At 35.4% G+C, this 27,282-nt stretch overlaps 4 protein-coding genes across 5 annotated transcripts; 1 reads left to right on the top strand and 3 right to left on the bottom strand.

Annotated features, from left to right (window-relative positions):
• Nucleotides 1-3,445: 3,445 nt before the first annotated feature.
• Nucleotides 3,446-7,385, bottom strand: LOC127951523 (GTPase IMAP family member 5). Its single transcript, XM_052549419.1, has 4 exons — nt 7,119-7,385; nt 5,431-6,135; nt 4,632-5,309; nt 3,446-4,530 (listed from the first exon to the last, which is right to left on the bottom strand). The coding sequence occupies exons 1-4, from the start codon at nt 7,153-7,155 to the stop codon at nt 4,415-4,417; spliced, it is 1,536 nt and encodes a 511-aa protein (XP_052405379.1). The 5' UTR covers nt 7,156-7,385; the 3' UTR covers nt 3,446-4,414.
• Nucleotides 7,386-8,402: 1,017 nt separating this feature from the next.
• LOC127951524 (uncharacterized) lies at nt 8,403-14,561 on the bottom strand. Its single transcript, XM_052549421.1, has 4 exons — nt 14,333-14,561; nt 12,989-13,693; nt 12,143-12,823; nt 8,403-12,037 (listed from the first exon to the last, which is right to left on the bottom strand). The coding sequence occupies exons 1-4, from the start codon at nt 14,364-14,366 to the stop codon at nt 11,937-11,939; spliced, it is 1,521 nt and encodes a 506-aa protein (XP_052405381.1). The 5' UTR covers nt 14,367-14,561; the 3' UTR covers nt 8,403-11,936.
• Nucleotides 14,562-15,802: 1,241 nt separating this feature from the next.
• LOC127951522 (uncharacterized) lies at nt 15,803-18,612 on the bottom strand. The gene is made up of 4 exons (XM_052549418.1): nt 18,435-18,612; nt 17,104-17,808; nt 16,272-16,958; nt 15,803-16,166 (listed from the first exon to the last, which is right to left on the bottom strand). Exons 1-4 carry the CDS (start codon nt 18,466-18,468, stop codon nt 16,048-16,050), a joined length of 1,545 nt encoding a protein of 514 aa, XP_052405378.1. The 5' UTR covers nt 18,469-18,612; the 3' UTR covers nt 15,803-16,047.
• A 5,030-nt stretch (nt 18,613-23,642) lies between these two features.
• On the top strand, nt 23,643-26,324 carry LOC127950538 (cerebellin-1). 2 transcript variants are annotated; one of them, XM_052547663.1, is made up of 5 exons: nt 23,643-23,756; nt 24,741-24,830; nt 24,942-25,298; nt 25,370-25,489; nt 25,736-26,324. In XM_052547663.1, the coding sequence occupies exons 3-5, from the start codon at nt 25,023-25,025 to the stop codon at nt 25,931-25,933; spliced, it is 594 nt and encodes a 197-aa protein (XP_052403623.1). In that variant the 5' UTR covers nt 23,643-23,756; nt 24,741-24,830; nt 24,942-25,022; the 3' UTR covers nt 25,934-26,324. The 2 variants fall into 2 exon arrangements, with proteins under 2 accessions (XP_052403623.1, XP_052403621.1); XM_052547661.1 differs by having other exon boundaries at nt 24,673-24,830.
• The last annotated feature ends 958 nt before the right edge of the window (nt 26,325-27,282 follow it).

Raw genomic sequence — 27,282 nt, 5'->3', positions numbered from 1 at the left:
TTATTTATTTATTACTTTTAATGAGAATGGTTGAATATTTGCTGCTAGTTTAGCTGTTGTAAAAACTGAGAAAAAAAAACAACAACATTGTTTAGGAGGGAGTTTGTCAGGCTACTTACGATAAGGTCGCTCCAGAGTAAAGCTTCCTCTCTCTAACATGTCTTGGTCTGATCCCCAGCCGCTGTCAGTCTCCTCCTTCACTGCTTCCACTGGCATCAGGAGATCTGTGTCTCCTCTGGTCATCATATCCACTTCCTCAATGAACTCGCTGACCTGTTGCCCATCATCCTACTGCATGTTGTTTAGAATATAATACCGGTTTCCATATTTATTTATAAGCATCTGGAGAGTTTCTCCTTCACTCTCAATCTGTTCTTCAATAGTGGGAGTCCCCATCCAGTCACCCCTGGTGAACACCATAGAGTGCCTCCAAACATTTCGACCCAGGAGCATGTGCTCCTTGACAGACCTTACATATGCCTTACTGAAGGTGACACCTGACTGCAGAACCAGCAAAACTGCATGAGGTCCTGATGAACGCTTGACTGACTCTTTTTTTTTATAGACGCTTACAACCACCATCCAGGTGTGTCAATTAAAATGACTTTTCTCTTGTCAACCTCTACCTCCTTTATCAATCAATCAATCAATCACCTTTATTTATATAGTGCTTTATCACACATGTTTTAGCCCTTTTCTCCTTTTGTGGTTTTTTTTTTCTTTTCATTATTATTCCCCAATGAGGTCTTCCTGGCAATTTTGGCGCCCATCTAGACAATCCTTAATTCTGGAAAAAAAAAAAAAAAAATACACCCCTGGCAGAAAAAACTTGAACCGTGCTTAGGAGGCAGCTGGAGTTAAATAATTTATTTAATTAAAGTTGGTCTGTTAATTCTACCATGCTGTCAAACATTTTCTTTAACCAAAGCTGCACCTGTTAGATGTTGTTTCCAGGTTTACATCTTTGTTTTTACTTGAACCTCTCTCTTCTGCTTGTTTCTTTACCGCTCTTCTCTGGCAGCAGGGTTGCCAGCCGGTTACTGTAATATTTACAGCAGTGTTGCTGTAATTTTATTTAAAGCACATCCCTGTATTTCCTGATTACAGCATATACATTTTTTTTTATTGCTGTGTTTTTACAGGAAACTAATGTGTGCTGTAATATGAATGAACATAAATGACTAGCAGGTTAATTTTACATTTAAACTATTAATTAAGTGCATAAGCTTTAAACAACATTTAACTGCATGAAATGTTGTGTAATGCATTCGCTAATTTACCTGTTAAGTTAACCAATACGGTCATAATTAAACCATTCTAAAAACCACAGAGACTGATGAATTTTCACCACATCATGAACAGTCCAACATGCCCCAATTCAAGGCCCCACATGAGTTCAACAAAGCTTTGGATCAAAAAAAGGAGAACAGTTCAGTTCAAGATGCTGTTCCATCCCAGGATGCAAAGAGTGGCTTTGAGGTTTCGAGGAATGCAATCATGTTTTTGAAAACTGACCATTTGTTAGGGGGTTTCTCATCTCCAGGATTGTGGACACACCTCAGAAATTTTAGATGTAATTAAAACATCTGATTCACCCATTAACATGCCACTGTTAAACAGGGTGTCATCTTAATCATACACCCTAAATTAAATTAAACATTTTGAAATGTTAAGAAGGCATCGACATATAAATATCTACTATATAACTCACGCACACACACACACACATATACAGTTTTTATTCTGTTTGTTCAATGGTTCTCCTTGATTAGTCTCCCCAAATGTGTTTTGCTTTCTTAAGCTTGTTAGCTCCCTTTATGGCCCTGTTTCTTTAGTTCAGAGGTGCCCAATCCTGATTCTGGAGATCTACCTGCAGAGTTCAGTTCCAACCCTGATCAAACAAACCTGTCTGTAATAATCAAGATCCTAATTAGTTGGTTAGGTTGTGTTTGATCAGGGTTAGAGCTGAACGTTGCAGGAAGGTAGATCTCCAGGAACAGGATTTACATTCAATAACTCACACGGAACTAAACGCAGAGGTGCCCAGCGTTTAGTTCCTTGTGAGTTATTGAATGTAGTTGTCTGTTTGTCATTCTGCTCTCTGTTCCTTTTTATGTATGGTTTATTGTTTGTTCTAATATTTAAACTGCACATATAGTCAAACCAAAATGTGTTCAGAAACCTTCAGCATTTATTGCTGTGGTTTAGAAAATGTTAATAAAATACGACACAAATTTAGAGAACAAATTAATCTTGATAATGTTAGATTACTTTGATAAAAAGGTGTAATGGATTACTATCAACCAAAAAAATATCTATCTGTTAAATTTAAGTACACAATTAGATAATAACAATTTATGTCAACCAATCACCAGGCAACACTTAATTTTTCTTCAGGTGTAAAAAGGTTGCATTAGCAATCAAAGAAAAAATACTTAAGCAAATCTTGGTTAGGTCAAAGTGTCTGAAAAATCTTTGGTCCCCAATTTTTATCAGTTTTACAGTCCACTGTGTGAAGAATTTTTGGGTATAATATGTCACAGTTCACTTTATTTTGCTATCGTACACCCACTAGTAAAATTTCAAAATATATATCTGCTATCTAAATAATTTTTGGTTTGATTGTAGATCCTTTCCTCTGCCTGTTTTCCCCAGCTTCTCCATGATGTTACAGCATGTCTCTTTGACTAGTGCATCTTTGAGACTGTATTTAGTGTAAGTAAAATACCTACTGCTAAAATCTTTAAAAAGATTAACTTTATTAAAAAAAAAAAAACTTTTACTCAAGTTGTTTTGGAATTGGTAACCTGTAACATGTATAGTGGAGTAATTTTCATTGTACAGTATCTGTACTTTTAAGGATGATTTTAAGGTTTACACCTCTGGATGTATGTAATTCTCACTTTCAGTTAATATGCTATATATATATATATATATATATATATATATATATATATATATATATATATATATATATATATATATATGTATGTATGTATGTGTTGTAGTTTAAAAGTCTGTTAGTTGGTGACTTTTTGTAATGTAGGCTACTTCTAAGATTTACATATGACACCTGTAAATGATACAGCTCTGAAATGGTTTGTAGTGGAATCCATTCCTGCTGTTGCTGTTTCATCATTCACAATTTTATAAATCCATTTGATATAAAAAGTAAACATTCCTGTGGTATATGCTTTCCGATACATTTACATCACTTCATCAACCTTATGATATACCTTTACCATATACTTTGTACAGATTGTCTTTCTGTTCTAGTTCATTACTAGTTCATTACTCTCATGCATATTTCCTTTATGATGAGATTCAGAAAATGTAAAGCCTTAGTGGTGATATCTGAGGTATATGTTGTACCCAGCATTTGCATGTATAATGTATGACACATATCTTCTTTTACAATGTCACTGATGATCAATGAAGAAACGTGTGACGACGGACAAAATTGTATTAAATAAGTTTGTGGATTTTGGAAAATACAATCAAACAACATGTTTTCACAATAGCATTTATATTTTCTGAATTTATTTAATTTTTAAAAATAAAAATGTATACTTATCTCTAGCAGTCTAAAAAAAAAAACAACCATCCTGCTCTCATGTAGTTGTATGAAAATATACTGCATGCAATGAAAATGTTTCTATTTTCTGTCTAAAACCATCAGTTATCTTATTTATTGAAGAATATGATTCTTCAATAAGTACTGATAAGTAGTATTACTAATAACATTCATTGTAACATCTAAATATAATATAGACACATTTGATATGTGATTGATTGCTTAGAAATATTTCCAGTGGATTTGGTAATGCAGAGAAGAGAGATAAAACAAATGAATACAAAATTGAAGCAGAAGGATTACAAACAATGAAGTAAGGAATATAGTCTCTCAACAAATATTATATTATCATATATTAGCGATTACGATAGACAGGAGATACATGTCCTCACTTGAATATGTATTTAAAGTTCAAAAATTGTTCATTGTTGACACCACTGCTGTTGTCCAAACTGAAAAAAGTTAATAAATTAAAAATACATTTTATAATAAATAAAATGTCTAAATAATCTAAATAATTAAAAAGCAAGAGACGTTAAGATGAGAAAAAGAGAGAGAGGAATGTTAAATAAAAAATTAAAGATTAAAGAAAGAAAGGGAGGTGGAGTGAGTGGAAAGATAAAGGAAGGGGGAGAGGAATATTGAGATATTGATGGTTTGTCAAACTGATGATGGAGTGAGATGGTGAGACAAAACATGAACCTACATGCTAAGAGACAGTAGATGAAGGATGATATATTGAGAGAAGATAAAAAGAGAGAGAGAGAAAAAAATTATTAAAAAAATAAAAAAGCGAAATAAGACAAGATAGTTTCCTATTTTTCTGTGTTTTTTTAAACATCAGTGATCTTGATTCATTGTGAAATCCTCTGAAATATCTTTTGAAACGTCTGATAAGCTCCTGTAGTTTGACACAATTTCTGCATTTTCAGCCCATTTTCCCTTTTCATCATCCACTATAGGGAGAAATGTGATCATTAATAAAACTTTGTAAACGTTTCACTGGCTAACAGTAAATCAAATTATTGTTTTAAAGGGAGTTTGTCAGGCTACTTACTTTCAGGTCGCTCCAGAGTAAAGCTTCCTCTCTCTAACATGTCTTGGTCTGATCCCCAGCCGCTGTCAGTCTCCTCCATCGCTGCTTCCACAGGCGTCAGGAGATCTGTGTTTTCTCTGGCCATCATCTCCACTTTCTCCATCAACTCTCTGACCTGTTCTCTATCCCCCTGCTCCATGTAGTTCAGTACATGATACCTGTTTTCACATTTATTGATCAACCACTGCAGAGCCTCTCCTTCACTCTCAATGTGTTCTTCAGCAGTGGGAGTCCCCATCCATTCGCCCCTGGTGAACACAACTATACAGTACTTCCAGACATTTCGACCCAGGAGCTCCATGTGCTCCTTGACAGACCTCCTCTGTGCTTCAGTGAAGGCAGCACCTGACTGCAGAACCAGCAAAACTGCATGAGGTCCTGGTGAACACATACTAACACTTGACATGATCTCCTGCTTGACTGACTCTGAAGTCTCCTTTACAGACGCGTACGGCCACCATCCAGGTGTGTCGATTAAAATGACTCTTCTCTTGTCGACCTCTCCCTCTCTCATCAAAGACTTTTTAGAGTTGCTAAACTCTTGTGTGATTTTCAGAATGGTGTTCAACACTGAAGTCTTCCCGACAAAACTGCCACCCATCAAGACAATCCTTAATTCTGGAAAACCACAACTTCTGTCTGCCAGGAAAAAAAATAAAAAGAGTTTATAAACTGTAACATTCAGCTGGGTTCACATTGCCTGCATAATTCCATTTGTAGTAATTGTAAATTGCTGTTGAACATTTTTGTTGCACTTTACCTGTTAGACATTCTTTCAAGGTTTGCATCTTTGTTTTTACTTCATTCTCTCTCTCCTTTGCTTGTTTCTTCACGTTTCTTCTCTTTTCCTCCATATCTTCAAATAGTTTGCTGTCAATTTTAAAGCACTGTCCTTGATGTTCAGCTACCAGTCTCTCTATCTCATTAAACAGTTTTTCCACATTTATCCCCTTGCTCTCAGTATAATTGAAGACATGAACTCTGTTTCCACATTTCTTTATTACAATATCAAGCTCGTTCCCTGCTCTCTCAATTAACTGCTTGCTATCTGCATTTCTCTGCTCTTTGTTGTCATACATGACCAGAACGATGGTGTGGTTCCAGATCTGCTCACCAAAAATCTCCATGTGCTCCACCACACTTTTAAGGTGCATGTTTATGAATGGTTTGTGTAGATTGATGACTAGGAGAAAGGCGTGTGGATCAGGACACAGTTTTAAACTATGCACAATCTCCATTTGTATATACTTAGCACTCTCTGCCAGTGTGAAGCTCCTCCACCATCCTGGTGTCATTACCAAAGTGACAGACCTGTTCTGAACTGTCTTCTGCTTCATTTCACTCTTGACTATCTCTTTACCCACTTTACAGTCAGTATTACTAAGAATAGTATTAGCTGCAGTGCATTTGTACTCTGCTTTACTTCCTATTATAATGGCCTTTATTTCTGGCTGAGCTGTATAATCTGCAAGAGAAAATAAAGGAATCTGTAATTATCACTTGCAGTTAACAGCAAACATTGATACGGTAAATCATTTTATTTCATAATATTTAGTGTTCAGTCAAATTTGTAGACTTGCATTTTTCATGTGCTTGCGATTTGTTGAATTCAAACTGTTCTATTTAAAAGCCTCTATAAAAACAACACTGGACGTATTTAATGCTGCAGTTTGAAAAAATATTTAATGCTGCAGTTTGCCTTGCATTGTTTAGAGATTGCTGTCAGGTGGCAGGTCAGATGGCCTTCCTACATGCCGCATGAGTTTACAAGATTTCCCATCATACCATACCAAAATATAAACTCGTACAAAGAAACATGTTGGGGACGTTGTGGTCTAGTGGTTAGAGAGTTTGACTCCTAATCCTCAGGTTGGGGGTTTGAGTCTTGGGCTGGCAATACCATGACTGAGGTGTCCTTGAGCAAGGCACTGAACCCCCAACTGCTCCCCAGGCGCCGCAGCATAAATGGCTGCCCACTGCTCTGTGTGTCTGTGACTGTGTGTTCACTGTGTGTATGTGCACTTTGGATGGGTTAAATGCAGATCATGAATTCTGATTATGGGTCACCATACTTGGCTGTATGTATGTCACTTTCACTTTCACTTATCTTAAATTTGAATATCTAAAGACACTGTGAAGTATTTGCTTTGCAACTTAAAACCTTCTAGTTGTTTTCACTTTAAACAAAAATAGATGTCTGTCATCAATAAGAAGTAAAAGGTTTTGGCCTTACAATATTAATTTGTACTTCTTAGGAATAAATTCTGTGATATGTTCCTACATGTTTCACCCTTTGAACAACAATGTACAGTGACATTATAAATATATTGTTCAGAAATATATGATATTTCCATAATTTTGTGTCAGATCATTCACTGTCTGAAAGTATAGTATACAGGGTTTGTGTCAAACTTGTTAACATTTATGTACAACGTAAGGAGAACTTACTGTCACTATAATCAGAGTCCTCTCCTGCCTCCATCATGCGTCACAGATTGTGAGTTTGAAGTTCTTGTTCGCTTCAGTGTCTTCTTTCTCTCTTTACTCTTTTCCTCACTCTCATTCTCCTTTTTCTCAGTTTGTAATGTTTTCAATTCTTTCTTTTTTTATATAAAAATGATTATCCTTTAAACATTTTCTTTCGATTCTGTGTGTCTGTACATATTAACTTGAACTGGTTTCAGCTTCCTGGAAACAGCCTCCACCCCTTGTTTTTTTTTTTTTTTTTTTTTCTGTTTCTGTTTCTGTACTTATTATTAAAGTAAACACCACCTCGTCATCACTGAGGGTGAAAAGACAAGGGGATAGAGTTATAAACTTTCTGTCACCATTAGAACTGAAATTAGTTAAGTGCTTTAGTTAAAAAAGACGCCAAATAATGTATTTAGCATGTTCTCTCAAGTCAACTGAACTTTCACTTTTACTTAATTTCATAAACAATGAATGCACACTGGCTTTTTATATAGATTTGTTAAAGGAAATCAGTAAGCAAAATAGTATTTGTCATACATTAAAGCATTACACAATGTCATTGCTGTATTAGAAAACACTTTAAACAAACGTAAAGGACTTGCGAGTCATTTCCTGTTTGTTCTTGTGCATGTAATACATCCGTCTTCTTCTTACTGTTCTGGTTCATCAGTCTCATGAATATTTCCTTTAAAAAATTATGATAGTTGCAGAAATTTTCCTGCCATGGTTATCTGAAGATTTGCTGTATCCAAAATATATACATGGAAAAACACACTCAATGTATTTTTATTTTTATTCATAGCATGTATTTTAATGAATTACACCAGAAAAAGATACATAAATGAATGGAATGGAATTAATATTAGAACATAAAGCGAACAGTGTTTTTAATTCACAAATATATGGCACAAAACCTACTTTACAATGTGAACCCATGATGAATGAAGACAAATCTCCAGCACTCCACTGGAGCAACTCTACACATACACTAGGTATATTATCAGAATATACATTTGTGTGACTTTGTGATTAATACACATACAATATGAATGGAACTGGCATGAGGTTGAGGTGATTACAAAAGTAAAAACCATATTTACAATTTAAAACAAAACTTAGTTGTGCAAGTAAATCATTTTAATTAGTTGTACATTTCTGCATGAAATTGAGTGTATACACTGTAATTGCTTTCTTTATTTTACAATTTCTGTTTTCTTTATTTACCTCTGCAAACTTCAGTGATCTTAATTTACTGTAAAAAAAACTGCTGTAGTACAAGATGCAGCTGTAATTCACAATGCTTTATGGGTCAAATAAGGTTTTACAGTTGTTAACAGCATATTTCCACGTCAACTGTAATTCATTTACAAGAAGCAGGTGTTTCAGTGTAGCTCCTGCTTTTTACACTAACTTACTGTAGTGTGGCATTATGGGATTGCTTGCATCATTCAAATCTGAATGGATGGAGCAGCCCGAGAATCATTGAAGATAAGAGGCTTTATTTATAATTCCTGGTAAATTCACTTTATTATAGTACTTAAGAAATGATATTTATTTAAGTTAATTTATAAGCGATATCATGTCACAGTAGCCTCCTATCATGACATTTAGACAAGTGGCCTTAGTAACTTCTGTGCAGTAAACTGGGAATTGCTCTCATAGAACAGTTAGGCCGATTTTCGATTTTTGGAAGTACAATTTTCTTATTGAGAGCATTTAAAGTAGTGTTTACCTAACTTTTATCATAAAGCCCTATGCGAACGATTGTCATAGTACGTTACTATCTGTCGAAATAACTGACGAACAGCAAAATATGAGAAATTTCATTTGTTTATATGCTTTCAACTGTCCCATATTGACCTGACGCCTTACTTACTAACGTTACATGTAACATGAGTAACGTTAATTGTGTATATTCTGTAGTTGTACTCGACATGTCGACTGGGCAAGTTACCCTGATTTAATTTGTGTGAGAGAAAAAAAATGTACATAACAAAAGACTAAGGAATCATCGAAACGCGAGACTGATTCTGATTAACGTTTCATTCAACATCAAAACAAGCTTAACGGCACACATAAACTCCACACATACAACACATGAGTGCTCAACGGTTGAGTTTATTTATAACATATGATATAAGTAGCATAACAAGTCAGCTGTTTTGCTGAGTATCACGATTGCAAATACATAGTTCAATAAACAATTAGTTAACAAGTTACTTACTTTTTAGACACAATATTGACTGTTGTTCTATTTCAACGAAAATAGTTTGAAACAAAGACCAAAGCTCAAATCAAAACTCAGCTGTGTTTTTGCTGAATGATTCAGCTTTTTGAACGGATCGATTCAATGAATGACTCACACATTAAGTTATTTTCTGCCACCTAATGGAGGTTTAGTTTCATGTTTAAAAGTATTTCATTTTTCTAACATTTATTAATTGTATTTTCAAAAATTAATGTAAAACATTAATGTCATAACACAGTTGTAATTTTGAACTGTAGATTATTTAATTTGATTGGTGGTACAGTTCTACAATGTAATATTATAATAACATTTTCTTGATAACGTAAGTTATATGCCTTTTTGGGTGTTAATTTTGGTCTCGTTTATGTAAATTATTTAAAGAAATCACAATATTATTTTCTTTATTTCTTGTAGGTGCAAAGAAGAGCAGCTGATGTGGAGAAATGTTTGATGCTTCAAGACTGATGATGCTGATTTTATTCGGTAATGTATTCATTCTTTAAATTATTTGATAAACTTGGAATTTAGATTACATTTTATATTGAAATACTGCATTGTAGGTTACATTATTGCTTATATTTATTAATTTCAGGTCCACCCAGTGGCTTTTGACTATTTGCGAAAAAGGTTACTTATTTAGTTCAAAGGGTTACTCCACCCCATAATGAAAATTCAGTCATTAATCACTTACCCCCATGCCGTTCCAAACCCATTAAAGCTTTGTTTGTCTTTGGAACACAATTTAAGATATTTTGGATGAGAACCGGGAGGTTTGTGACTGCCCCATAGACTGCCAAATAATTAAGAATGTCTAAGCCCAGAAAAGTATGAAAAGCATCGTCAGAATACTTTTTGTATGCAAAGAAAACAAAAATAACAACTTTATTCAACAAAGTCGTTATTTTTTATTATATTAGCTGCACCACACAGATACGCTGTTTTCATTAAAATCAAAGCGTAAATAAACATAGAAAGCGGATCCATGTGACCCAGCTGACACAGATCAGCGGCTGCAGTTTGTGTCCAGCAGATACTCTCCAAAATGGTGCTACACTGATGCAGAGGAGACAAATTGTTGAATAAAGTCGTTATTTTTGTTTTCTTTGCATACAAAAAGTATTGTTGTCCCTTCATAACATTATGGTTGAACCACTGATGGACTATTCTGATGATGTCTTTCATACTTTTCTGGCCCTTGACAGTGGTATTTACTTGGCAGTCAGTGGGACAGTTACAATCCTCCCGGTTTTCATCCAAAATGTCTTAAATTGTGTTCCAAAGAAGAACGAAGCTTTTACGGGTTTGGAATGACATGGGGGTAAGTGATTAATGGCAAGATTTTCATTTTGGGATGGAGTAACCCTTTAAGTACTGGTAAATGCTGACTGTATTGTAAAAGTGGCATTTTTACATTAATTTTATTGAGCTAGTTTCATTCAATACTTAACTTTATCTTGATGCTTCTGCTTGTTTTTATGTGCAGATGTTTTCTTGGAATCACAACACTCACTGGATACAAGACGGATACATAGAGGCAAAACATAGAAAAGTCTCAGAAGAGAGATAACCCTCATGTGTGTGCTCCTCTCAGAAAGTTGGTGGACTTTCAGTATGTATTTATTAAATTGTCTTTTGAAGGAATATTCTTCATTTAATAGAACATAAGCTCAAACAACAGAATATGTGATTTAATGTTGATTCCAGCATTTTATTTTAATCCTTTTCTTTAAAATTTTTTTTTTTTACCAAAATTATACAAATTCTGTTGATTGACCTTCGTTTTTATAGAAAGTTAATGTTCTACTCTGAAAATGGCTTATTTTTTTAACAGGTATTTGTATTTATTTTGTGATGCTATATTATTTTTATGATAAGATTTTAACGGTTGAAAGACTGAACATTTAATTTTACCAGTAAAAGCCCTGTAATGTCTTTCTGCCAGTTTTAATAAATACTTATTTGCAATATCTTTGACTTGGTTTTTATTAATTTGTAAATCTATTAAGATAGAGCTCATGATAGGGGTGCTCCCAAGGGGTTGCAATAAAAGATTGCAGATTGGCGCCACCAGAGTAGCTATATAGAATAGAGTAGAAATCACAGAGATATCACTTTTTGTCAATATTGCAAACCCTTATTTTTTTTCTTTATTTTGATGTGCCACCCCAAGATTTACTGTGGCCTTAACTGACCATCCCTGTAAAAAAAATTCTCGGGGCGCGACTGAATGCATTTATATCAGTATTTTATAGTTTACTGTTAAAATTATTCTTTACGGCAGTTTCATTGTTAAATTATTACAACATAATATTGGATTTAGGGGTATTTACAGGATTTTATTGGCAACTTTTGTTGCCAGGTAAATACTGTACCTTTGGTTAAATTACAGAATATTGCTGTAAAATAAACTCCAACTTTAATTCAGTGTTACTGTTAAAATACTACAAATTATTGTATTCCACATACAGCAATTAACTATTATTTGCTATGCAGTTACCTTTTTGCCTGTAAAATCCTGTAAATTCTACAGTAGATTTTTTTTACAGTCATACATCTTCTGAAATGTCTTTTGAAAAGTCTGATAAGTTCCTGTAGTTAGAAACAATTTCTGTGTTTTCAAGCCATTTTGCAATGTATTCTTCGTTCACTATTGGAAGAAATGTAACAATTAATAAAACTTTGTATAAACATGTTTCACTGGCTAACAGTAAATCAAATGATTGTTTTAAAGGGATTTTGTAAGTATACTTACTTTTAGGTGGCTCCAGAGTAAAGCTTTCTCTCTCTAACTTTTCTTGGTCTGACCAGATAGATCCCCAGCCGCTGTCAGTCTCCTCCATCGCTGCTTCCACAGGCGTCAGGAGATCTGTGTTTTCTCTGGCCATCATCTCCACTTTCTCCATCAACTCTCTGACCTGTTCTCTATCCCCCTGCTCCATGTAGTTCAGTACATGATACCTGTTTTCACATTTATTGATCAACCACTGCAGAGCCTCTCCTTCACTCTCAATGTGTTCTTCAATAGTGTTAGTGACCATCCAGTCGCTCCTGGTGAACACAACTATACAGTACTTCCAGACATTTCGACCCAGGAGCTCCATGTGCTCCTTGACAGACCTCCTCTGTGCTTCATTGAAGGCGACACCTGACTGCAGAACCAGCAAAACTGCATGAGGTCCTGGTGAACACATACTAACACTTGACATGATCTCCTGCTTGACTGACTCTGAAGTCTCCTTTACAGATGCGTACAGCCACCATCCAGGTGTGTCGATTAAAATGACTTTTCTCTGGTCGACCTCTCCCTCTCTCATCAAAGACTTTTTTGTCACCGTCTTCTCTTGTTCAATTTTCAGAATAGTGTTCATCACTGAGGTCTTTCCAACAATATTGCCACCCATCAAGACAATCCTTAATTCGGGAAAAAAATTATCTGCCAGAAAGAACATGAAAGTTCATGAACACATCTTAACATTCAGCTATAATCATATCATATGAGCTATATAATTCCATCTTTCTGTTAATTTTCTATACATTTTGCAAAGTTATTGACCATTATTTTACATTATTTTACATTATTTTAGAAGATGCACTTTACCTGTTAGATGTTGTTTCAAAGTTTGCATCTTTGTTTTTACTTCATTCTCTCTCTCCTTTGCTTGTTTCTTCACATTTCTTCTCTTTTTCTCCATATCTTCAAAAAGTTCACTGTCAATTTCATAGCACTGTCCTTGATGTTCAGCTACCAGTCTCTCTATCTCATTAAACAGTTTTTCCACATTTATCCCCTTGCTGTCAGTATAATTGAAGACATGAACTCTGTTTCCACATTTCTTTATAACAATATCAAGCTCGTTCCCTGCTCTCTCAATTAATTGCTTGCTATCTTCATTTCTCTGTTCTTTGTTGTCATACATGACCAGAACGATGGTGTGGTTCCAGATCTGCTCACCAAAAATCTCCATGTGCTCCACCACACTGTTTAGGTGCATGACTGTAAATGGTTTGTGTAGATTGATGACTAGAAGAAAGGCGTGTGGATCAGGACACAGTTTTAAGCTGTGCACAATTTCCATCTTTAAAAACTTAGCACTCTCTGCCAGTGTGAAGCTCCTCCACCATCCTGGTGTCATTACCAAAGTGACAGACCTGTTCTGAACTGTCTTCTGCTTCATTTCACTCTTGACTATCTCTTTACCCACTTTACAGTCATTCTGGCCAAAAATGGTTTTAGCTGCACTGCGTTTGTACTCTGCTTTACTGCCGACTATAATGGCCTTTATCTCTGGAAGAGCTGGGCAATCTGCAAAAGACAATTAAGGAACCTGAATCGTAACTTAGTTAGCAAACCATATCAAATGTATTATCATATTTTAAGTGTATAGTCAAATGTGTAAATTGAGAACTCTGCACTGCATTTGGTTCCTGCATGTGGTTTGTATTATTAAAACATTCTTTAGTTTGCCTCGCATTGTTGTGTTTGATTTTAGGTGACAAAACAAATTACATTCCTACATACTTTTAACAAGGTTAGAAAGTTTTTAAGCTTAGCATTGTATCATTAGCTTTGTAAATTCATGTTAACATCCATTATATAAGGACACTTGCTGCTTTGAAACTTGAAGAAAACTTCTAGGTATTACTTTCACTGTAATCACAATATATCTCTCACATTTGTATTAAGCAAAACATTTTGGCCTTACTATATTGATTTATACTTCTTTAAAAAAAAAATTATGTACAATCCTAGTTATGCTTATACATATTTTCATTCTTTGAACAACAATGTACATAGTGACTTAGTATATAAATTGTTTAAATTTGAGATATAAGAGAAGACATTTTGAAGACTTTTTGTGTTAGATCATCAGCTGTCCAAAAGTATTTTATATAAGTTTTGTCAAACGTTAAAACATTTACGTACAGTATGGTGAAAACTTACTTTCATGACAATCAGAGTCCTCTCCTGCCTCCATAATGCGTCACAGACCGTCACTTTTAAGTTCTTGAGGTTTGCTTCAATATCTTCTTACTTTATCTCCTTTTTTCTCACTCCCAGTGTCCTGTTTCTTAGTTCTCAGTCTTTCTCTGGTGTCTCTATTTTATAAAAATCTTTAAGCATTTTCTGTCTGTTTTTGCGCATTTACTAAATGTGTCTCTGGACTGGACAAACTGGTTTATCAGCTTCCTAACGAAAAGTGATAGTGCCACTCCTCTGTTTGCTCTGCAAATGTTTTTAGACGAGGAGGTAGTCACATGCATTTTTTTCACCTTTTATTTTTATCTTACTGAGCAGTCTTTACTAAAATGAAAAGAACGCTTAACCTGGAGAAAGAAAACAAAAAGACAGTGAATGTAAGTTTTCATGTGTTTTGTAACCATAACATCTATACTATATCAATACTTTTTTTATAGGCTATCTTGATCTATTTTACATAACAATCTGTGTTATTTAAATAGTTGCCAGGTGTAAGTTATTTGCTTCCTCTGACTCACGTCATAATTGCTTCTGTAAATAACAGGACATGTGATGGCTTAGCCCCTATGTAGATAGGTCCTGGAAACAGCCATAGCTCCACCCCCCTTTTTTTTTTTATCTGTTCTGTACTTATTGTTAAAATAAACCCCACCTCGTCATTACTGAGGGAGAAAAGACAAGGGGATAGAGTTATAAACGTTCTGTCACCATTGGAACTGAAATTAGTTAAGTGCTTTAGTTAAAAAAAAGACACCAAATAATGTATATAGCCTTTTCTCTCAAGTCAACTGAACTTTCACTTTTACTTAACTTCATAAACAATGAATACACACTGACTTTTTATATAGATTTGTTAAAGGAAATCAGTAAGCAAAATAGTATTTGTCATACATTAAAGCATTACACAATGTCTTTGCTGTATTAGAAAACACTTTAAACAAACGTAAAGGACTTGAGAGTAAATTCCTGTTAGTTCTTGTGCATGTAATACATCCGTCTTTCTCTTACTGTCTCATTAATATTTCCTTTAAAAAAATGATGAGAGTTGCAGACATTTTCCTGCCATGGTTATCTGAAGATTTGTTGTATCAAATATATATACATGGAAAAACACACTCAAGGTATTTTTTTTATTCATAGCAGGTATTTTAATGAATTACACCAGAAAAAGATACATAAATTAATGGAATGGGATTAATATTAGAACATAAAGCGAACAGTGTTTTTAATTCACAAATATATGGCACAAAACCTACTTTACAATGTGAACCATGATGAATGAAGAAACAAAGATGATGACAGGCAAGTAAATAAGATTGTAGGTTTTGCAGAATACTCAAACACATTTTTGTTTCTGGTTTTGTTTGAATAAGAATAATAAAAGAACAAATGTAAATCTCCAGCACTCCACTGGAGCAACTCTACACATACACTAGGTATATTATCAGAATATACATTTGTGTGACTTTGTGTTTAATACACATACAATATGAATGGAACTGGTATGAGGTTGAGGTGATTACAAAAGTAAAAACCATATTTACAATTTAAAACAAAACTTAGTTGTGCAAGTAAATCATTTTAATTAGTTGTACATTTCTGCATGAAATTGAGTGTATACACTGTAATTGCATTCTTTATTTTACAATTTCTGTTTTCTGTATTTACCTCTGAAAACTTCAGTGATCTTGATTTAGTGTGACATCTTCTGAAATGTCTTTTGAAAAGTCTGATAAGTTCCTGTAGTTAGATACAATTTCTGTGTTTTCAAGCCATTTTGCAATGTATTCTTCGTTCACTATTGGAAGAAATGTAACAATTAATAAAACTTTGTATAAACATGTTTCACTGGCTAACAGTAAATCAAATGATTGTTTTAAAGGGAATTTGTAAGTATACTTACTTTCAGGTGGCTCCAGAGTAAAGCTTTCTCTCTCTAACTTGTCTTGGTCTGACCAGATAGATCCCCAGCCGCTGTCAGTCTCCTCCATCGCTCCTTCCACAGGCGTCAGGAGATCTGTGTTTTCTCTGGCCATCATCTCCACTTTCTCCATCAACTCTCTGACCTGTTCTCTATCCCCCTGCTCCATGTAGTTCAGTACATGATACCTGTTTTCACATTTATTGATCAACCACTGCAGAGCCTCTCCTTCACTCTCAATGTGTTCTTCAGTTGTGTTGGTGACCATCCATTCGCCCCTGGTGAACACCACTATACAGTACTTCCAGACATTTCGACCCAGGAGCTCCATGTGCTCCTTGACAGACCTCCTCTGTGCTTCAGTGAAGGCAGCACCTGACTGCAGAACCAGCAAAACTGCATGAGGTCCTGGTGAACACATACTAACACTTGACATGATCTCCTGCTTGACTGACTCTGAAGTCTCCTTTACAGACGCGTACGGCCACCATCCAGGTGTGTCGATTAAAATGACTCTTCTCTTGTGGACCTCTCCTTCACTTATCACACACTTTTTTGTGTAATTTTTTTTCTTATCTTGTTCAATTTTCAGAATAGTGTTCATCACTGAGGTCTTTCCAACAATATTGCCACCCATCAAGACAATCCTTAATTCTGGAAAAAATTTATCTGCCAGAAAGAACATGAAAGTTCATGAACACATCTTAGCATTCAGCTAATCATATCATATGAGCTATATAATTCCATCTTTCTGTTAATTTTCTATTAATTATGCAATTTTTTTTTTTACATTATTTTAGAAGATGCACTTTACCTGTTAGATGTTCTTTCAAGGTTTGCATCTTTGTTTTTACTTGAATCTCTCTCTCTTCTGCTTGTTTCTTCACGTTTCTTCTCTTTTCCTCCATATCTTCAAAAAGTTTGCTCTCAATTTTAAAGCACTGTCCTTGATGTTCAGCTACCAATCTCTCTATCTCATTAAACAGTTTTTCCACATTTATCCCCTTGCTGTCAGTATAATTGAAGACATGAACTCTGTTTCCACATTTCTTTATAACAATATCAAGTTCGTCCCCTGCTCTCTCAATTAATTGCTTGCTATCTTCATTTCTCTGCTCTTTGTTGTCATACATGAGCAGAACAATGGTGTGGTTCCAGATCTGCTCACCAAAAATCTCCATGTGCTCCACCACACTGTTTAGGTGCATGACTGTAAATGGTTTGTGTAGATTGATGACTAGAAGAAAGGCATGTGGATCAGGACACAGTTTTAAACTATGCACAATTTCCATCTTTAAAAACTTAGCACTCTCTGCCAGTGTGAAGCTCCTCCACCATCCTGGTGTCATTACCAAAGTGACAGACCTGTTCTGAACTGTCTTCTGCTTCTTTTCACTCTTGACTATCTCTTTTCGCACTTTACAGTCATTCTGGCCAAAAATGGTTTTAGCTGCACTGCGTTTGTACTCTGCTTTACTGCCGACTATAATGGCCTTTATCTCTGGAAGAGCTGGGCAATCTGCAAAAGAAAATTAAGGAACCTGAATCGTAACTTAGTTAGCAAACCATATCAAATGTATTATCATATTTTAAGTGTATAGTCAAATGTGTAAATTGAGAACTCTGCACTGCATTTGGTTCCTGCATGTGGTTTGTATTATTAAAACATTCTTTAGTTTGCCTCGCATTGTTGTGTTTGATTTTAGGTGACAAAACAAATTACATTCCTACATACTTTTAACAATTTTAGAAAGTTTTTAAGCTTAGCATTGTATCATTAGCTCTGTACATTCATGTTAACATCCATTATATAAGGACACTTTCTGCTTTGAAACTTGAAGAAAACTTCTAGGTATTACTTTCACTGTAATCACAATATATCTCTCACATTTGTATTAAGCAAAACATTTTGGCCTTACTATATTGATTTGTACTACAAAAATATGTACAGTCATAGTTAAGCTTATACATATTTTCATTCTTTGAACAACAATGTACATAGTGACTTAGTATATAAATAATTTAAATTTGAGATATAAGAGAAGATATTTTGAAGACTTTTTGTGTTAGATCATCAGCTGTCCAAAAAGTATATAAGTTTTGTCAAACGTTAAAACATTTACATACAGTATGGTGAAAACTTACTTTCATGACAATCAGAGTCCTCTCCTGCCTCCATAATGCGTCACAGACCGTCACTTTGAAGTTCTTGAGGTTTGCTTCAATATCTTCTTACTTTATCTCCTTTTTTCTCACTCCCAGTGTCCTGTTTCTTAGTTCTCAGTCTTTCTCTGGTGTCTCTATTTTATAAAAATCTTTAAGCATTTTCTGTCTGTTTTTGCGCATTTACTAAATGTGTCTCTGGACTGGACAAACTGGTTTATCAGCTTCTTAACGAAAAGTGATAGTGCCACTCCTGCAAATGTTTTCAAACAAGGAAGTTTGGGTCACAAGCATTTTTCTTACTGAACAGTGTTTATTAAAATGAAAAGAATGCTTAACCTGGAGAAATGAAACAATGGATGTCAGTTTTCATTTGTTTTGTAACCGTAACATCTATACTATATCAATACTTTATTTCTGTAATGACCAGACACTGGAGACGAGAGATCCAAGAGCAGTGTTTATTGGGTAATCCAAAACAAGCAGGGGGCCAAAACCATGAAATCAGTCAAAAACACAACAGGAAAGCACAACTAAACTAGGTGATGGAAAATAAGGCCTCCATGACACAGACAGAAAAAAGACCGGTTTATATAGACAGGATAATGATGATGAAAGTGAAGACAGCTGAATGCAATTAACAGGTGTGCAATTACCGTGATGAAGGGACAAGGCTTTGTGGGAAATGTAGTGCCTGCGGTGAGGTGCCTATGGGGAAGTGAGACCACTAGTGGACACCCAGGGAAACACAGACCAGACACCGTGACAATTATAGGATATCTTGGTCTATTTTACATAACAATCAGCGTTATTTAAACAGTTACCAGGTGTTATTTGCTTCCTTTTCTTCCTCTGACTCACCTCATAATTGTTTCTGTAAGGAACAGGTCATGTGATGGCTGTCAGTCAGTCTGGATAAGAAGACATGCCAGGTGCCCCACAAGCACACACACACACACACACACACACACACACACACTTACATTTACATTTGGTCTGTGCTTCTGTAAGAAATCATCCATCACACAAAGCTGCAAGTCAAAAAAGGTAAGCCTTTTCAGTTTTATATAGGTAATGCATCCAAACACCAACCCTGTAGTTGTAACCAACTACATTCAGATCAAGAAGCCACTAAGAAGTTGATCTCTTGATTTTCCCAGTTGCCTTGGTCTGTTATTGTTTGCAATGAAAACTCACAGGACCAGTTAGGGCAACTTTTTTATAAATTTAATTATTGTTTCCGTGCAATCAGTGTCAGTATCAGTTTCACTGTCAAAAATAATGACAGAAATGTTTCCCAATCGCTCCCCTCATAACCTCATGGCATTGGATGGGTTAATATAACTAGAGTGCGCTGGTCAGATACTTAAAACAAAAATGCATTTTAACATTCAAAATAAATAAATTAACATCACTTTTTATGTAATAATTTAATGACTTAATAGAGAGGTACCTCATTGATCCAGTATAGTCAAATGGAACAGCTTTCTAAAAATTGTTTATTAGGAGACAGATTAACTTAATAGGAAGGCTTAGCTTGTGCCAAATAGGTCTGTATTAATCAGTGTAGCATTTGAATTCTTATGAATGACTAGTCATTAGCTTTTAGTAAGTGCACATTTTTTGTTGTATTTTTTTGTCATGCATATTTTATGCACGGGGAGTAAATGGTTAAATGATTTAGATGTGTTTTTAGGAGCAGACATCAATAAAATAATTGTAAAAAATACAATAAAATTTAGTAAAAAAATATATTTAATATAAATAAAACGAAATATTCCTAACCTGAAATATAAGGACCACAGGTTCTCATAACTGAACACAACATGCATGGATTACATATTGTGTATGTGTGTGTATTTCAGGAGGACTATTCTGTGAGTGATGTCTCCCAGGTGTTACAGATGGGTTCAGCCCTGCAGGCTCAGGTGGGCCGACTGGTGTCAGCTGTGAAAAACATCATGGAGCAGGAGAGACAGCAGGCCATGGAGAGGGTGCAGGAAGACTGCAGCAGAGTAAGAGAAGATCAGAACCAAACAGAGAGCATCCACCACTTCTTTGGCTCCCTGCTGGATCAGAGAGACCTCTTCCTGCTAATCTGGGTATGAGGATATACTTTAAAGTTTTCTAGATTAAATGCATATCAAGCCTCATTCACCATATTCTGATAAAAAGTTGATATTTTATTAGGTATTTTTTATATTTTTATAAATACTTTGTATGTAAATAATATATATATATTCTATAAATACATTCAGTTTAAATAAATACGTTCTAGTAAAATATGGCATATCATGCTCATATCAAATGTAGGCCTATGCATTTTTTAAACATTGTTTGTGTGTGTGTGTGTGTGTGTGTGTGTGTGTGTTGAAATTCAAATGTCTACAGTAATACAGTTAAGGCATATTTTGTTCATTTGATAGCTGTTGCAACATGACATACTAGAAGGAGCATTGCAAGACAGTTTATGACCAAAAACAACATAATACAATCTGTTCATTTAGGAACTTTACACATGACATTTGGATTAAAAGACTGGATTTACACAGGTATTCCAAACAAAGAATTTGCAGTAGCTAAGCCTTTTTAGATAAACCGTGATTGTTTTAGTAGAGAATGTGGAATACAGAGAATTCATAGCTGAGACCCTGCGCAGCCTGAATGAACTCAAGAGAGATCTCTGTAAGTAGGCATGTTAATATTAATAAACTCCATGATGGGCCCCGATCTCACATTTAGATTTTATAAGTCAAATTCTTACCACTGAATCTCAGCTAACCTAATAAGTGTGAACTGAATCAATATTTTAGATTTTTTTTTTGTCATTTGCCTTGTTTAATAGTGCCATCTAGTGGCTACTTTTTAATGGCTGTTTCTCTTTGTTGTTTAGTAAGCAGCCTATTAACCTTGGACAAAAACTTACCCTCTCCTAAACATCTATAAAGACTTATGGAAAGTGATGAAGGTCAAAAACAGCAAATATGATGACTTCTTAAAATATAAATGCACCCATATACTTTCATAAAGACTCATTATTACTGTGAAAAAAATAATATAAATGTAATACTTCCTGTTAAGTTGAAGTGGTGTCTTTTTTGTGTTTTATTAGTAGTTCTACTAGTGGTAGTTTTTAATGATTAAAATGTAATACATTTTACACAATGTTTCTCTGAACTTGTCTCAGAAAACTGATCTTAAATCAAATTATATAAAACAGAATTTGTTTATTATTGTAGTCATATCATAACAGATGCCTAGCCCGTTTCATTATGTTCTGTGCATTATGATTCTCTGTTATTTTACTCAGATATCCTGGAGCCTGGTTCATCATCCACCCTGTTCTCTCTGCACAGTTTCAGCACCGGAAAACACATTATTTTCCAAATACTGTACATTATTGTATCTATGCCCCGTCTCTCTCAAACATGTAATTTTCTACAAAGTCCCTCTTTCTGACAAGAGCAGTCTGCTCTGATTGGCCAACTGACACAGTGCATTGTGATTGGCTGAACACCGCAATCACTCGTGGGAAATGTAATGCCCCTTTCCATTATCATCAGCCTCATCTTTCAAAATAAATGTAAACACAGTTAAGAATGTCCTTGGTTTTATCATCAGTTTAAGCCTGAAAGTGCGACAGAGTGGCGTGACAGACACAGTGATGAAGCTCATATGTTTGTATTACACAAGCCACGGAAGGTTAAGACAGCTGACTCCACACACTCTAACTCTCCCTCTCTCTCTCTCACACACACACACACAGACACGCACTCACGCGTGACACGCAAAACTCAGCATTTGAACATTTAGTAGCAAATACTTAAACAAATAACAAAACATTCTTACAGTAACTGATTCAGAAGTGCCAGATTTTCATAGCAAAGTCAGAATTCCCTCCTCTCCTAGGTTCACGAAACGGTTGTCCATAAATGCTTTGCTGTTTTGTTGTAAGTAATCTTAAAGATTTCTAAATCATTCTACTTTCAGAAGGCCAAATAAACTTTTTTTGCTTTCACCTAGATACACACAGCATCTCCCTGACATAGCTGCTTCAACACTAACTGCAGTTACTGAAACCACGCCTTCTTTTTTTTGCGTGAACATCTGGGTGGCATTACGCAAATATTTCCACATAGTGACGTAGAGATGTGGGGGCGTGTTTGAATGAGCCATTTTAGTGGGGAGAGGCAGAGTCTTAACTTTGATAATGAATATCTCTTTGGATTTGAGACTTTAGTCTTTGCAATTGTACAGATCTTCTTCATGCACCAACAGCTTGTAACACAGGAGAAAGGAATATTTGAAATCGCGTGTTTTTTATTTTTTATTATTTTATTTTTTTCTGTTTTTCATTTAGTTTTTAAGGCTCTTCAGTGCATTAAAGTACAATTGAAAATGCGTTTAAAATATTGAATAGTTTCCATGTCAGCAGCCTTTCTCATCACAGCTCAGGAAAGACACTATAAGGGTTTGGGATTGTGATTGCCACAAAAAGTTCTGTGGTTCTGCAAAAAATTTTTTTTAAATAAGATAAATAAGCTGTGCTGCACCAGCTGATAAACCACTGTTGAGATGAAGGTTTCTCCTATTATTATAGATCTCACTGTTGGCAGCCCTTCCTTCAGCATCTAGGTTCAGGTATCCTTACTAAAGTAGTGCAGTTACTTTGTTTTTAAAATGCACACACAATTTTAAAAATAGCCCTTTAATGGACTAGCCATCAGTTCAGGGTTTTCCTGCCTTTGGCCCAAGATGCTGGCATTTGTTCCAGCATGCCTGCGACAGAGAATAAGGGGTAGGAGAACAAATGGACAGTTGAAATTTGACAAAATATATGCACAGTTCACTCTTCTTTAATTTATTGTTTTTATTTCTTGTGATGCTCAAAAATAAAAAGTACTTAGTGTATTTGAGAAATCTGAAAATGTCATATTATTGTATTATCTTTTGTGTCCTTTGATGCTTATCCTTGTGGATCATTCATGTTCTGTGGGACACAGGGTCAGGTTAGTTTCCTGTTTTCTTCTGTATGCTTTCTACTGACTGTTGGCTATCATTTACAGCTACAAATGCCAGTTTGGCCATGCTGTTTACATCAAAGAAAGATTACATGGATTATTAGAGAAAGTGAGAGAGGGAGAGAGGGAGGTGAAGCTGGTGGAGTGGGTGGGAAGGGGAGGGTCTTGAGAGACAGGATGAGTACAGGAAGATCCGTAAGCTGTCTGATTCAGTGTTTCTATAGAAGCTTTGACACTACGCATCTTTACACCTGGGAAACAGAGGGACAACCTACTAAATCAAGTAACTTTGCTATTTTTTCTTAATAAAAAGCTTAATAGCTTAATTTCATTTTATGTTACTCCAGAAGAAAGAAGCTTCAGTAAAAAAATAGTTTCTAACACACAAGGTATTTTTGTCCTGTTTTCTTGTTAAATTCATCTATATTTTTATTAGATTTATGCTTTTATAAGGTAAGAAAAAAATAATAATATTTTTTTAAAAATACAGTCTATATAAAGAATTCTAACATTAAAGGATATTTAGATATTTTTGCATGGAAATGTGTAAGGTAAGGTTTAGTGTGTAAAAATTTGGGGAGAAATAAGTTTTGTGAAGTTTGTGAAATAAAGCAATAGCTCAAGGACAGAACTGAGCAGAATTAGATCTTTAAGAGCGCACAAACATTGAGGTTTCACTCAAGACCAGACGCAAATAAAAGCTGACCTTTGTAAATGTCATTGCTTCATAAAGACTATAAACATGACCGGAATAGTAAATTAATGTGGTGAGTTGTGCCACTTAAGACCTGATATATACATACTTTACCTCCAAATTCCGAGATGTACCATTCTTAGGTTTCAGCACTTTTTAGCATGCCAAGGCACTGAGGAGAGAGAGGAGGTTCGGCCAATAAGCACCAGCAAAGGAGAGAGGGACAGAGGATCTGCGTATGGGAGAGAGGTCCTGCATGTTGTGGAACGTCAGGAGGGAAGTGAGAGCGTGTTAAAGACAGATGGTCTCTCAGTGGAGTTGTTCTTTTTTCTCTCTCTTTTTCGCACTCTCTCCTGGATGCTGCTCCCCTCAGCTGAAAGAGATCCAAAGTGTTACATCATGATCTTCATCCTTCACTGCTCCTCTTCCTCCTCCCCCACACAAGCATACCTGTTGGCTTGCAGAGCTCTTCTTATCCACTCCCTCTCTCTTTGTCTTCTCACAGGTTGTCTATGATGATGGATTTAGGATGATGAGAAACCTCTAAGTGTCCTTGCCTTTGGTCCCCTACAGGCAATTTAACAAGCACAGAAGGAGCTGTTCTTCAGGAAACTGTGACAGACAGGAGGGTGACGACGAAATAGCGAGACAGAGAGTAAAAGTGTAAGTGAGGGTGAAAGACTGAACCAAGGATTTAAAGATCTATACCTTTTACAATAGCTCACAACTTCACAGTTTTTGAGGATCCTTCACTTATTTTTTCTCGGTTTCCAGAAGACCACCTACTCGATCAAAGTGTAGGGAACATTTGCACCTAACTTCATCTGAGATTTCACAAGCTGAAATAATAAGACAATGCTGCCCAGCTCTGGGTTGCCAATGCTAATGCTAGCTACACTTCTGCTAATCGGCCCTCCAGCTGTCAGAGGGCAAAATGACACGGAGCCCATAGTACTGGAGGGGAAATGCCTGGTGGTCTGTGACTCCACACCCTCTTCAGAACCAGCAGGTAATGCGCTGGGGATGTCCGTGCGATCAGGTACCGGACGTGTGGCCTTCTCCGCCACACGGCAAACCAACCACGAGCCCACAGACATGAGCAATCGCACCATGATCATCTATTTTGACCAGGTAAGCAATCTTTCCACATTAAAATACTTTGTATGTAGTTTTGCCCTGTATAATTGGTCAGTTTTTGTTAGATCTTGGTGAACGTCGGTGGTCATTTTGACCAAGAGAGCAGTATCTTTCTTGCTCCAAGGCGAGGGGTGTACAGCTTCAACTTCCATGTGGTGAAGGCATACAACAGGCAAACCATACAGGTACACACTGGAAATTCTTTCTCGCACTCTTAAAAACATAAAGGTTCTTTATTGGCATCTACGGTTCCATGAAGAACTGTAACATCCATATAACCCTCCATTGAAAAAAAGGTTATTTATAATGGGAAAAAGTTCACACTTTGAAAAATATATATATTTTAAGATTTGCTCACTGAAAGGTAATTTGTGGAGCCAAAAATGTCTCTTCCGGGGCATTGCTGTGAAAAAATATTTTCCTATTCACAGGTGAGTTTGATGTTGAACGGATGGCCAATGATCTCAGCCTTTGCTGGAGACCAGGATGTGACACGAGAAGCAGCCACAAATGCTGGGCTTGTGATCATGGAAAGAGGAGACAAGGCCTACCTCAAGCTAGAAAGGGGCAACCTAATGGGAGGCTGGAAGTACTCTACTTTTTCAGGCTTCCTGGTCTTTCCTTTATAAAGGGAAGATGTGGAGGAGAGAGCATGACATGCTCTCTGGGGATTATTATAATTATTTATTATTTTTTTTAAATGGAAGTTACAGAAAAGGTCATATTTTTTCTTACTCTTTTTTTGTGGCAGTGCACAGAACATGAGAAGTAAAATGTTATATTTAAAAATTATTTATATTTTATTATTTTCAAAAATAAGATGAGACATGAATATACAGTATTTGAAATTATGTATATCCGAGGTTTCACAAACTTCAGTTACTGAAATCACTTTTAATTCAAATATAGCTTATCGACTTTCTGTTGTGAGATTTCTGTTTCTCATATGTTTGCCTGCTTATGGAGTTGTATGTTGTGTGTATTATAAAGCTTTTTAAAAATAAATCTCATTAAATCGAACCCCTTGACTAAAAATCTAAATTCCTTCTTGTTCTGTGTGAAATGAAACACGACTTGTCCTCAACCTGTGTTACTTCTGTGAATGAGGTGTTTTACCTCTTAACAACAGCTGTTTGTAAATATAGCTCTCAGCATCAGCTGGCACGGTTGATCAGGAATCATCACAGATAGCAGCATAGGCATAATGGATAACGGATAAGAACTACAGTGGCACTGGGCGAGCAAAGGCAGATGGAGTTTTTGGCAGGCAGACGTGCAAGTGTACACTGGACTCCTATGGACCATGCAGGGTGGGCTGTCACAGTCAATAAGTTACGCTGCATTGCTTTAAAGACACACACTTATTCACACATATGGAACAAAGAAAGAAAGAGAGCAGGAAAGAGATAAGGGAAAAAGAAAAGAAACAGCAAGAACACAGTATTCATTTATTTTTCTAACATGTCTGTGAGAATTTGTTTTTGTATGAAAGACCACAGCATGCCACTTTAAGATAGGTAAAAAAAAAATATATACATCAAAGCCTGGTGTTTGTGATTTTTACAAAATAATAATGTTATATATAACTTATGTGGATGTAAGTTATTTATCATTAATTTGTCCTAACTAATAGTATCCAGTGCAGTATACAGTATGTGCAATGCTATTATGTATTTTTTTTGTTTATAATTTGTCAATAGCAACAACTGATAATAATGTGATTTTTTTTTTTTTTTTAATGTTTTAACATCATATTTGGTGTGGTGGCATTTAAATTATATTTTTTATTTGCAATGTTTTTTTTTTTGCATAGCAAAATTGATAGGCCTCTCATAGCCTCTCATATAAAACATCAACAAATCTGTCAACTAAATTCAAAAATACCTTTGTATCCACCTATGACAAATAAATTATATATTATATTCTAAAATGCTAACATCAATGTTTCATTTAGCATCACAAGCTTTAATGGGACATT

Source organism: Carassius gibelio, chromosome B2 (assembly GCF_023724105.1).
Source record: "Carassius gibelio isolate Cgi1373 ecotype wild population from Czech Republic chromosome B2, carGib1.2-hapl.c, whole genome shotgun sequence".
NCBI lineage: Eukaryota > Metazoa > Chordata > Actinopteri > Cypriniformes > Cyprinidae > Carassius > Carassius gibelio.
The sequence above is the reverse complement of the archived record's forward strand: the minus strand, read 5'-3'. Positions and strand labels throughout refer to the sequence as shown.

What these genes read in the sequence shown, in the direction of transcription:
- LOC127951523 (XM_052549419.1), bottom strand. Translation starts at nt 7,155, where the DNA reads ATGATGGAGGCAGGAGAGGACTCTGATTATAGTGACA. An exon ending in GGACTCTGATTATAGTGACA is followed by an intron (nt 6,136 to 7,118) that starts GTAAGTTCTCCT and finishes TTTCTCTTGCAG; the next exon opens with ATTATACAGCTCAGCCAGAA. An exon ending in TACTCTGGAGCGACCTGAAA is followed by an intron (nt 4,531 to 4,631) that starts GTAAGTAGCCTG and finishes TTCTCCCTATAG; the next exon opens with TGGATGATGAAAAGGGAAAA.
- LOC127951524 (XM_052549421.1), bottom strand. Translation starts at nt 14,366, where the DNA reads ATGGAGGCAGGAGAGGACTCTGATTGTCATGAAA. An exon ending in GGACTCTGATTGTCATGAAA is followed by an intron (nt 13,694 to 14,332) that starts GTAAGTTTTCAC and finishes TGTCTTTTGCAG; the next exon opens with ATTGCCCAGCTCTTCCAGAG. An exon ending in TACTCTGGAGCCACCTAAAA is followed by an intron (nt 12,038 to 12,142) that starts GTAAGTATACTT and finishes TTCTTCCAATAG; the next exon opens with TGAACGAAGAATACATTGCA.
- LOC127951522 (XM_052549418.1), bottom strand. Translation starts at nt 18,468, where the DNA reads ATGGAGGCAGGAGAGGACTCTGATTGTCATGAAA. An exon ending in GGACTCTGATTGTCATGAAA is followed by an intron (nt 17,809 to 18,434) that starts GTAAGTTTTCAC and finishes TTTCTTTTGCAG; the next exon opens with ATTGCCCAGCTCTTCCAGAG. An exon ending in CTTGAAAGAACATCTAACAG is followed by an intron (nt 16,959 to 17,103) that starts GTAAAGTGCATC and finishes TCTTTCTGGCAG; the next exon opens with ATAAATTTTTTCCAGAATTA.
- LOC127950538 (XM_052547663.1), top strand. Translation starts at nt 25,023, where the DNA reads ATGCTGCCCAGCTCTGGGTTGCCAATGCTAATGCTAGCTACACTTCTG. An exon ending in TGATCATCTATTTTGACCAG is followed by an intron (nt 25,299 to 25,369) that starts GTAAGCAATCTT and finishes AGTTTTTGTTAG; the next exon opens with ATCTTGGTGAACGTCGGTGG. An exon ending in ACAACAGGCAAACCATACAG is followed by an intron (nt 25,490 to 25,735) that starts GTACACACTGGA and finishes TCCTATTCACAG; the next exon opens with GTGAGTTTGATGTTGAACGG.